This window comes from Aotus nancymaae, unplaced genomic scaffold, assembly GCF_030222135.1.
Source record: "Aotus nancymaae isolate 86718 unplaced genomic scaffold, 86718_ANA_hifiasm-v0.15.2.pri h1tg000003l, whole genome shotgun sequence".
NCBI lineage: Eukaryota > Metazoa > Chordata > Mammalia > Primates > Aotidae > Aotus > Aotus nancymaae.
Genome location: NW_026988414.1, coordinates 31,680,601 through 31,693,110, shown reverse-complemented (window position 1 = coordinate 31,693,110; position 12,510 = coordinate 31,680,601). Strand labels below are relative to the sequence as shown.

At 34.5% G+C, this 12,510-nt stretch overlaps 1 protein-coding gene across 3 annotated transcripts in view; it reads left to right on the top strand.

Annotated features, from left to right (window-relative positions):
- STX17 (syntaxin 17) overlaps positions 1–12,510 on the top strand; it is a 112,636-nt gene that overhangs the window by 14,685 nt on the left and 85,441 nt on the right. For all 3 annotated transcript variants that reach the window (XR_010343774.1, XM_021674238.2, XM_021674240.2), the window contains exon 3: positions 4,127–4,192. Coding sequence is in view for 2 of the 3 variants with exons in the window: in XM_021674238.2 (XP_021529913.1) it covers positions 4,127–4,192 (66 nt within the window). In the remaining variant the exon portion in view is untranslated. The remainder of the gene's footprint in view (positions 1–4,126; positions 4,193–12,510) is intronic.

Here is a 12,510-nt window from a genome sequence, read left to right as displayed (position 1 = left end):
ATGTTCTCCCAAACCATCTCTCTAATTATCTAGTACAGAATTTTCTCCAAGACTCTCATTAAGATTTACAGCCTGCAGTGTTTTAAATATACTTCTTTTGTGAAAATTGGGTCAATATTTGCAAGTCTCTAGGAACTTTACCAATTCTTCGCAGTTCTTCACAGACAAGCAGAAATATTTCTGTGATCACATTTGCAAGGTCTTTTGGTTCTCTCGAATGTAATTTCCCTGGGCCTGTTGACTTGGACTCATTTGAATTATCTAGATTTGTTCTTAATCTTCCTTTGTTTTTATTTTCCTCTTAATCATTTTATTTTAGATTTTTATATTTGAAAGATCATTTTCCTCAATAAAGAAGGAAGGTGGGAAAAATTTGGAGTCAAATAATTTTGCTTTCTCTCTTGCATCCATTGACAATAGCCACCCTATCATTTGTCACCTTTCAGTCACTGTTTATTGCATAGCTCAGTTGCTCCCTATTCCACACGTCCTGAAGATACCATCCCCAGTCAGATATAAACATACCACCCGTACACAGTCCTGGGCCACAGACCTTAAGGTTTATAGATTAAACATTCACATGTTTTTTGTTTTTGTTTTTGCCTTTCAGATTATTTATCTCCTGATTATCAAAGATTTTAGTTTTTTATTTACCCAAAGGGGTCAGGAGTCAATCTGTATATTGGAAGATGTGACTGTATCTGGTGAGGGTGGAAGGGTACAAAATATTGTGCAAATGAGGGATATTTACTGCCTTCCTGACTGTAGACTGAAGGAGGCAAGAACTTTGACATTTTCTCCAATGCCTATCTGTACTTCTAATGCCTGTCACATAGTACATGCTCAATAGATATTGATTGAACTAATTAAAATTGTCCTTCTCTACTGTCAAACTGTAACAACCAAAAAGGGCATATTCTTGCTGGACGAGAACATCAAGGAGACAAGAAGGGAGCTGAAGATATGTCTCTCAAGTCATCCTCTCTCCCTTCTTTCCTTCCTTCCTTTTTTAACCTTATTACACTGGCTGGGGCCTCCAGTAAGAAGTTGAGTAAGAGTGGTGAGATCAGACAGACTTACCTTCTTCCCAATGTTAGACAATGGTCTTTGACCACTAAGTATGATGTTAAGTGTAGGGTTTTTGTAGATGCTTGCTGTCAGATTGAGGAAGTTAACTTCTATTTTTCAGTTTGCTGAGAGTTTTTTTTTTTTTTTGAAATGGAGTTTTGCTCTTGTTGCCCAGGCTGGAGTGCAATGGCGTGATCTCGGCTCACTGCAACCTCCGCCTCCTGGGTTCAGGCAATTCTCCTGCCTCAGCCTCCTGAGTAGCTGGGATTACAGGCACGTGCCACCATGCCCAGCTAATTTTTTGTATTTTTAGTAGAGACGGGGGTTTCACCATGTTGACCAGGATGGTCTCGATCTGTTGACCTCGTGATCCACCCACCTCGGCCTCCCAAAGTGCTGGGATTACAGGCGTGAGCCACCGCGCCCGGCCTGCTGAGAGTTTTTTTAATGAATAAATATTCAATTTTGTCAAATGATTGTCTTAAATCTACCATCTTGCTATTTTTGTCTCTTTGTCCATCTGTTCTTTGTTCCCTTTTCCTTCTTTCTTTTGGATTAATATTTTTTATGATTCAATTTTTTTCTTTGGCTGGCTTATTATACCTCTTGGTTTTTTACTTTTATTTTTCAGTGGTTGCTTTATGGTTTAGAGTATACATCTTTAACATCAAAGTCTACCTTCAAGTAATATGTTTCACTTCACATATGTTATAAGAACCTTTTGATAATATACTTCCAGTTCCTCTCTTAGGGTCTTTGTACTATGGTTGTTACACATTTTACTTCTGCATATATTGTCAACCCCATTTGTTGTTGTTATTTTTGCTTTACATTTTGTTATCTTTCATAGAGGTTGTAAAAATAAGGAAAAATATTTATATTTATATATATATCTGTATGTGCCATTTTCAGTGCTCTTTATTCTTTTGTGTAAAACCAGGTTTCTGTCAGGTATCCCTTTTCCATCAACTTGAAGAACTTTTTTAAGCATTTCTTGTAGCACACCTTTCTGCTGGTGATAAATTCTATCAGCTTTTTAATGTTTAAAAAATATATTTTGTCTTTATTTTAAAAAGCTTTTTCTGGGTATAGAATTCTAGGTTGCATTTTCTATTGTTTTCAAATGCTTTCAAGATGTCCTACTATCTTCTGGCTTACATTGTTTCTCACAATAAGTCTTATGTCATTCTTATCTTTGTTTCTTGGTACTTCATGTGTCTTTTTTCTCTCTGTTTTGAAGATTTATTTATTTATTTATTTTAAGTTATTTTACTATAATGTGCATTAGTGTAGTTTTCTTCATTTTTCTTGGATCTATGGTTTTATTATTTTTCTCAAATTTGGCAAAACTTTGGCCATTATGTTTTCAAATTATTTTTCTCTCATGGAGTCCAGTTACATGTATTTTTATGTTGTTTTCATTTGGCCCATGACTCACTGATCTTTGCTCATTTATTTTCAACTTATTTTTCTCTGTGTGTTTCATTTTGGATAGTTTCTATTGCTGTGTCCTTAGGTTTACTGATCTTTTCTTCTGCATTGTCTTATCTGCTATTGCATTTTTAAATTTCAGGTACTTCTTTAAAAAAACTGTATTAATTTAATATTTTAAAATATCTTTTATTCTATTCTTCTAATGTGCTTATATTTTCTTCTACCTTCTTGAATACATGGAACACATCATAATAACTGTTTTTAATATCCTTGTTTACTGATTCCATCATCTCTGTTATATCAGGGTCTATTTCTATTCATTGGTTTTTCTTATTGCAGATCATATTATTCTGCTTTTTTGCATTCATGGCAATTATTTTTTATTGCTATTAATTTTAAAGAATTTTTGTTTTGTTTTGTTTTGTTTTGTTTGTTTTTTGAGATGGAGTCTCTCTCTCACCCAGGCTGGGGTGTAGTGGCATGATCTTGGCTCACTGAAGCCTCTGCCTCTCTGGTTTAAATTATTCTCCTGCCTCGGCCTCCCAAGTAGCTGAGACTACAGCTGTGTGCCACCACGCCTAGCTAATTTTTATAATTTTTTAAATAGAGATGGGGTTTCACCATATTGGCCGGGCTGGTCTTGAATTCCTGACCTTGTAATTTGCCCACCTTGGCCTCCCAAAGTGCTGGGATTACAGGCATGAACCACCGTGCCCGGCCTGTTGCATCATTCTTTAGCAAATTTTAAGAATGTGCAGAACAAGGAATATAAAAATGCCCTAGAAATTTTTTTAGTGTTCTACTCTTATAATCTATGTTTTCCATGTATATGGGGCATTTTCATATTTCTGTCCTTTCTAATTATTTCTAGGTTGATTTTTTTGGGGGATGTGTAAAGTATCAAAAACATGTTTAGTGTATTCACATCTGCTAATATTTTAATTATTTGATTTTTAAATTCAACTAAAAATAATATAGTTGGTGTTGATGTTTATATTCCATGTAAATATTTTGCTGTAATGTTATCACATTCTTATGGTTTTTATCAAGTAAAAAAATTCCCATCATTATGTTCATAAATTTTTTTGTATGATACTCTGAAAGCTAAAAATTGCCTTGGTAAAAATTAAACATATATATTAAAAGTTCAGTCTCATTTTTATTTACTCTGTAGTCTGTAGTTTCAGTGTTACTTTTTTAAAATTCAGATTTTAGTTTTCAATACTTAACACTATCATTGACAGAGGTGTACAATTCTTCATATACAGTAAGAATATCTTATGAACACTTTTTATTTTTTATATTCTTTTACTTTTTCATTCTTTATATTTTCCATCTCTAGGGAGTTTGCAACATAGAGAAAATACATACTCTTTTTTAGTAAAATAAAATAACCTGATCTAGTAGGGTTCTTTGGTTTATTTTTCAATTTCTATAATTTTGTGTGCAATATTCTTAATAATTTCCTATTTGTATGTGTTTGGAAAGTTAATTACCACTACTACATTACTAGCTTCTCTAGCTGGTATGTTTAAGTTTGGGTAAGTGAGTGGGGGTTTTTGTGGTAATGGGAAATAACCCTGTAGTGATGAAAAATTTAATACCTCCCCCCTCTCTTTTATAGTATCAGAGGTGCAGAATCTGGGATAAGTTACATGAAGAGCATATCAATGCAGGACGTACAGTTCAGGTAAAGCTGTTATTTTTTTTTGCTAAATCAGTATGAAAAAGACAGTCTTTAGATAATTTTGCTAAAATATTTCCTTTGCAGCTGAATCCTTTTATACACATTTGTCACTATTTCCTTGAGGATATATTTTTAGCAGAACTTGCTGAATCACATGTTATACATATTTTTAAGGTTTTGTTTTATTACCAAATTTTCCTCCAGAAATGACACGTTGACTTCTATACTCTGACAAGCAATGCATTTTCTAAAAACCTTTTAAATGCATTGCTTGTGAGCGTATATAAGTCATTGGTATTACCCATTTCTTAAATTTTTGCTGATTGATAGGTTAAAATAATGCCACTTTGTTGTTTTCATCCGGATTTGTAAACGCTTTGAAGGATGAACTTTTTTTCACATGTCCTGACAGTAATTTTTTTGTTGTTAATTACCTGTTAATATATTTGTATGTATTATATTATGTTGATGTCTTTTGTGAGAGCTCCTTGTAAGTTGAAAGATACTTATCTTCTGTCTATAATTAGTATTGCAGATATTCTTTACTAGTCATTTGCTAGGCTGGAGTGCAGTGGGGCTATCTTGGCTCACTGTAACCTCTGCCTCCTGGGTTCCAGCAATTCTCCTGCCTCAGCCTCCCGAGTAGCTGGGATTACAGGCGCATGCCACCATGCCCAGCTAATTTTTGTATTTTTAGTAGAGGCAGGGTTTCACCATGTTGGTCAGGATGGTCTCCAATTCCTGACCTGGTGATCTGCCCACCTCGGCCTCTCAAAGTGCTGGGATTACAGATATGAGCTACTGTGCCCCGTTGTTATTTGCTTTTTAAGAATAAATTTTAATTATTTTAACATAATTTTAAAAAATAATATGTTTACATGGTTTTAAAAGCCAAATGCAAATACAAGTCTTATAATATCCCATATTCTCCACTTGCAAGTCCTCCTACTTGGAACAAACCACTGTTAATCCTTTTGACCATTCTCCTTGAAATTTACCTCTTTATTACTGAATCACATGTGTAGACTGAAATTTCTTGATTAATCAGGTTTAGATGTCTTGTTTTTTTTTTGAGACGGAGTCTCGCTCTGTCGCCAGGCTGGAGTGCAGTGGCACGATCTTGGCTCACTGCAACTTCCACCTCCCGGTTCAAGCAATTCTCCTGCCTCAGCCTCCCATGTAGCTGGGACCGCAGGCGTGCTCCACCACGCCCAGCTAATTTTTGTATTTTTTAGTAGAGACAGGGTTTCACCATGTTGGCCAGCATGGTCTTGATCTCCTGACTTCGTGATCCACCCACCTCGGCCTCCCAAAGCGCTGGGATTACAGGCATGAGCCACTGCACCCGGTCTTCTGTTTCTTTTCTTTTCTTTTTTTAGGGGGATGAGGGCTTGGAGTTTCGTTCTTGTTGCCCAGGCTGGAGTGCAATGACACGATGTTGGCTCACAGCAACCTCCGCTTCCCAGGTTCAAGTGATTCTCCTGCCTCAGCCTCCCGAGTAGCTGGGATTATAGGCATGTGCTACCACACCTGGCTAATTTTGTATTTTCAGCAGAGATGGGGTTTCTCCATGTTGGTCTGGCTGGTCTCAAACTCCCAACCTCAGGTGATCTACCCCCCTCGGTCTCCCTAATTGCTGGGATTACAGGCATGAGCCACTGCACCCGGCCTATTTATTTATTTATTTAATTTCTTGTGGTAGGTGGAACTCTAGCTTCCCAGCTTGCTCTCCTACTCCCCTTCCCCTGTATAATTACATATATTACAATTTATGGTTAAATTAATGTAATATAAACTCATTATATTGATTATGAAGATATTGTTTTCTGCTGTCAAACAGTGAAATATAGTACTGCCTTTTACTTTTTAAAATGTTAGTAATTGCCTCATTTTTTATAGCCTGGTTTTCTCTGTATCTGTGGTTAATTTTCTCTAAATGCTTCATATCTCTGTCACATGCTATCAATAATATTTCTTATATGCTCAAATGTATCAGTTCGATTCTTTATTTTAAAGATTTTCTTCTGAACTCTTCTTCCCCTAGTTCCTATGTGGACTTTCTAGGCTTGTGCAGCTCCTGTTCAGGGACTTGCCTTTGCTGCTTTTCTGTGTTAAGTCTCTATTTTCCTAGGCATTATGTCTTCCTCATTTTTGGTTCTGTTTTTTTATTGGAGTAATCTTACCCTCTAATTAAGGGTATCTTGGAGATAAATATAAGTAATTGTATTTCTTAAAAATGCCTTTATTCTCCCCTGACATGTGATTGCTAATTTTGCTAGGTATAGAATTCTAGTTGGAATTCTCTTTCAATATTGAAGCCTTTCTATCTTTCTATCTTTTTCGTGTTATACTTAAAAAAAGCTAGTATCATATGATTTTCCAGTCTTTGTATAGGACCTGCTTTTGTTTTGTTTTGTTTTTTTCCTGTTTGGGAGGTTTTGAAATTAGTTCATCTTTGGTATTCTGAAATTTGATGATGATGTCACTGTGTTGGACTATTTCTTTCTACACTCATGTTCTTTAGTTCTGGGTAATTTTCTTAGATTTTTCTTTGGTCATTTATTCTTCTGTGTTTAATCTCTTTGCTGGTTTTTTTTTTTTCTTCTTCTAAGGGTCAGCAAACTGTGGCTCAGAGGCTATGTCTGGCCTTGTGTCCATTCCATTTGCTTACACATTTCTTTAGCTGCTTTCACACTGTAACAGCAGAGTTAAGTAGTTGCAGCAGAGACTGCATGGCCTACAAAGCCTGAGCTGTTTACTTACTGGGCCTTTGCAGAAAAAATTTGCCAGTCCTTGTTCTATGGGATGTTGGAACTCTTGGGTTACTTGTCTGATTTTTGCTCTATTTTCTAAAAGATTCCCTCAGCTTTATCTTTAACTTTTTTCTTTGAATTCTTTTTTTCTGCTATTATGCTATTTAGTTTACAAGAGCTTTTCCTTATTTTCTTTTCCTTTCTTTATAGCATTTTGTCCATGGGTGTAATAGGTTTTTTGTTTGTGTGTTTTTCTGAGATATTAAAAAGTGGATTGCTTGTCTTCTGATGGACTTCACTTAAGGATGTTTGGGCAAGCTGGTATTTTCCTTAGGGATACCTCTAAATATCAGTATCTGGAGGTTCTTCTTATTTGGTTTTCTGAAGAAGAATCCTCATTTTCCTCCTAGGGCAGGTAGGTGCTTACCTTACAGAGTTATAGAGGCAGATTAGATAAAGGCTTCTGGGCTTTCATTGTTCAGTACAGGCTTTCCCACAAATCTCTGTTTTTTAGCCCTGTGCCTGCTGGTGTTTCTGAATCTAGAGTCAGTCACTCCAAAGAATACGCCTGCGGTCCTCTTGAATTTCAAAAAGATTATTATAGCTGCAGTATAGTGATTAAATTGGGATAGAATGAAATGAATTCAAGAGATCATTAGGAAGGGTTACAGAGGTCCAAGAAATAGATGTTAGCAGCTTAGAGATAGTGGAGATGGAGGAAACAGATTGATTTGAAATTTAGATGTAAATTTGACTTATCTTTCTATAGCTGTATTTACTGCTTGCTAACTAGATTATAGGCCTAATGAGCAGAGACTATGTCTCTACTATTTGTATATTCCGCAGCATCTGGTACCCAGCAAGATATGGTGATTATTGAATGGTACTGAGCATGTTAATGATTTAATGAGATTATTATGACTTAGATTTCTTACCATCTTCACTGTTTAATCTATCATTTACAAATCACATGATTTGTTTAAGACATTGGTTATGGTCAAAGTATTTGTTTACTGATTTTTAAAATATGCATATATATTTACCGTATTGACCTCCATCTGGCATAAAATATTTATGGGTGCTATTAAAGTAGTGAAATTGAAGCTATTGTTAGATGTAGGTATTTACTTAATTTTTTTCATGTCTGCTCTGAATTTTGTGTGTAGATTTCTTCTTTGCTACTTAGTGTAAAAGTTATTTTGGTACAAATAATTTCATCAACAATTATCACAGATATTCTAGATTTATCATCATTAGATTTATATAGTAAAAGCTATATTATCACATTCATTATGGTATCTTGATAAAAAGAAGTTCTTAATTTAAATGTAGTTTAAGTTACCAATATTTTATGGTTCCTACTTTGGTGTCTTGTTCAAGAATTCCTCTTGTGGAAGAGTCAAGAAGATATTTTTCTATATAATCAATTGAGTGATTTAAATATTTAGCTTTTAGCGTTCAAGTTTTTAATCCATCTGGAATTGGTGGTATCAGGTAGACCTAAATAAAATCTTATTTTATTCCATTTTTAAAATCACTTGTATGTCACTATTACCTGATTTCTATGGTGCTGCTTCTGAAGCGTATTGTAATTCCAAAGATGCATGTAATTCCATATGTCTCTGATCTTTATATTCTATTCCACTGGTCAGTCTATTTCGGCACCAAATTCCACATTATCTTAATTATGACAGTTTTAAGATAAGGCTTGATATCTGATTGTACAATAGTTCCACAGCATGCTTCCTTTTTAGGAGTATTTTGGCTATACTTGGCTCTTTAGTCCTTCACATGAAATTCAGAATCAGCTTTTCAAAGCCCATACACAGTCTTGTTGGGAAGTTGAGAATTGCATTGGATTTATAGAAGAAATTGACATCTTTGCAATATCTAGTTTTCCTACCTGTGAATATGGAATATTCTTCCATTTGTATTCATCTTCTTTAATATTTGGGAGTCTTTATAGTTTTTTACATACAGGTTATGGCGATTGTACTTTCTAAAGATACTCACAAAAATATCCCCCATTCCACCTTGCTACTCCTCCACCAATAGGTGGAATCTAATTCCTCTTCTCTTGAATCCAGGCAGAAGTAAAACTGCTTATTTGTTGACTTGTTATTAGTTTATTTTAAAACACATTGTAATTGCATTATTTTTCCCATTTTTGTCACTTATCAAACAAAAGTATAAAATGAATATTTTGCAAAGCTGAGTTTTCCTCTGCTCTCCTTCTCAAATACTTAATATTTAGTAACAACACTGATAATAGAGGATTCTGAAAAGTACATCACAGTTTCTACCTTGAAGGAACTTACCTAGACAGGAATTCACAAAAAGTTAAATTAAATATTTAAACAATAGTTTAAAACCTTAGTAAAAGTTAATGTAAGTCAGAATATGATTAATTGACAATTGCATTGTAGAGACTAGTAAATGATATAGTACCTGCTATCTGGATGCTGGATAAAGGGGTATTATCCTTATTTTTAGTTACTAGAAGGCTGAAGAGATTTAGTGTTAGTTTAAGAAGTAGTAGGAAAACCAGTTTATCTGGCATAGCATCAGTGCTCTTAGTTGGCACTTAGTAAAATCTTTAATGAGAGCCAATTCCATTATTGTAGTCTAGTGTTTTTATTTTGATCTGGAAACATTTTGAATAATAGTTCAGGTGGTTAGGGACTCAAGTACTACACTTAATACCTGTATAAGATGCTCATTAGATATTTGTTAAATAAATGGACGGAGACCTTTTTCTCTATTGATTTTTACTCTTTTTGGTGGTTTAGTTAATGCTTGTTAAGCAATATATATTCTTTTTGTGACTTTTGATGATGAAATAAGTGTGAAATATTTATACTAGCATCAGTGCCTTAAGTATAGTAGTTAGGTAATGAAAATAAAGAATAGTCCAGATTTATTTTAATTAAATAGCTGTGACTCTGGAGCCCTTAATTATAAATTATATGCTGTCTAGAATGTGTTGACTCTAAGTTATTTAAATGTTTACCAGTGGACTTCTGCTCTGTGTTTGTAAAGAAATCAGATTAATTATTATACCAAATGTTTTCTGCTGTACACAATTTGTTCTCAAAATTACATGTTGTAAAAACACATTAGGAATCCTTAAATCAATATTTTAAAAAGGTGAATATATGCATAGCCACTCTTAATCATTAAATACATAATTAGCCATTTTTCAGAATTTTCAATTAACTTAAAATAATTACTTTTTACAATTATCAGTATTGATAAGTATATATTTTAATATATTTTTTAATCTTTAGACAAGTTTTGGGACATTTCTGAAAGAAAGAGAAAAGCCATAAGTAGTTATAAAATTTAGTTTTAAAACTAAAGAGAACAAAAGAGAGAAGCTGTTTTTATTTTATTAAAAGTTTAGCTATAGTTTACAGTTCACTATTTGTACACTGCAGAGCTTGTTAAATATTAAATTGATATATATTCTTTTTTAAAAATTTTGGTCAGTGATTATAGACCCCTTGATTAACTGCTGGAGAGTTCTGAAAATTTTCAGAATTTGGTACAGTGTCTGCTTTTCTGACCTGATTATTGGAAAAACAGAAGCATTTGAACATTTGCCGTTTTCTAGATACTCTCTAGACACTGGGCATACAGCTGTGGGGGTGGCAAGTGGAGAGAGAAGAGAGAGATTTTTTTCAAAGTAAACAAATATGTAATATGTTAGATGATTATAAGTTCTATGAAGAAAAGTAAAGCAGGTTAAAGGGAACAAAGAATCACAGAAGGTGATGAATCTTCTTTTAAGTAAATGGTGGTTGTGGAAGGCTTCCGATGACATTTGAGCAGAGAGCTAAAGGAAGTGAAGGCATAAACCATGGGGAATAGGGTTTTACAGGCAGAGGGAAATCTTGAGGTGAGAGGATGTGGCATAGTCAAGGAATAGTAAGGTCAGTGTGGCTAGTGTGAGCAAGGAGAGTACAGGAGATGAAGTCAAAGAGATCAGAGGGTCAGATCATGGAGAGCCTTGCAGGATGTGGTACCTCAGAGTTGGTAGACAGCTTTTGGAAGGTTCTGAGCTTCTTCCGCTCTGCATAAATATTTTGAAATTCATTTATGTTGTAATGTCTGTCAGTGTTTTATTCCTTTTTATCATTGAATACTATTCTGTTGTATGGCTATACCACTGTTTGGCTATTACTAATAACGCTGCTATGAACATTTGGGTACAAATATTTGTGTGGACAAAGGATTTCATTTATTGTGGGTAAATACTTAGGAATGGAATGGCTGGAGCATATAGTAGTTGTTTTTTAGGAAACTGCCAAATTGTTTTCCAAAATGATTATATCATTTTATATTCCCACCAGTTCCTCTGTTGTCCTTGCAAACAGTTGATATAGTCAGTCTTTTAAATTTTGACCATTCTAATTAAGTCTGTAATGGTGTATCATTATTTTAACCTTCATTTGCCTAATGACTAATATGATGTTTCTGTTTTCTTTTGATTGGAGTATTTTTATCAATTTGAAGTTCTTCCATTTTATCTCCTTGCCCATAGCTAGCTATACCTCTGTTATTTTAGTGTTCCTTTAGGGTTTTTAGTTTACATCTTATCACAGTTTATTTGTAAGCGATATTATTCTATTTCACATATGTTTAAGAAACTTACAATACACCTCTATTTGCCCTCTACCAGCCTATATGCTGCTGTTCTCATATATTTAATTTTATACATCATATACTTAATAATATTTAAATAGGCATTTATTTTGTAAAGTGATTTAGATATTAAAGGAAAAAATCTTATATATGTACTGGTGTTGTTTACATTTCTAGTGTGTTTAATGCTTTTATGTAGATCCATATTTCCATCTGGTATGGTTTTCCTTTTGCTGGAAAGGTTTCCTTTAACATTTCTGGGAGTGTGATTCTGCTGTGACAAAACTTTGAATTTTTGTGTATCTGAAAAGTTTTTATTTCACCATTGTTTTTAAAAGAAATTTTGCTGTATATACATTGACTTTTGTCTTTCAGCACTTTTTTTTTTTATTGCATTTTAGGTTTTGGGGTACATGTGAAAAACATGCAAGGTTGTTGCATAGGTGCATACGTGGCAGTATGATTTGCTGCCTCCCTCCCCTTCACCTATATCTGGCATTTCTCCCCATGCTATCCCTCCCCAACTCCCCACCCCACCGCTGTCCCCCCCTCCCCCCCAACAGACCCTCGTGTATAGTGCTCCCCTCCCTGTGTCCATGTGTTCTCCTTGTTCAACACCCACCTATGAGTGAGAACATGTGGTGTTTGATTTTGTGTTCTTGTGTCAGTTTGCTGAGAATGATGTTTTCCAGGTTCATCCATGTCCCTACGAAGGATGTGAACTCCTCGTTTTTAATGGCTGCATAATATTCCATGGTGTATATGTGCCACATTTTTCCTGTCCAGTCTATCATCGATGGGCATTTCGGCTGGTTCCAGGTCTTTGCTATCGTAAACTGTGCTGCAATGAACATTCGTGTGCATGTGTCCTTATAGTAGAACGATTTATAATCCTTTGGATATATGCCCAGTAATGGGATTGCT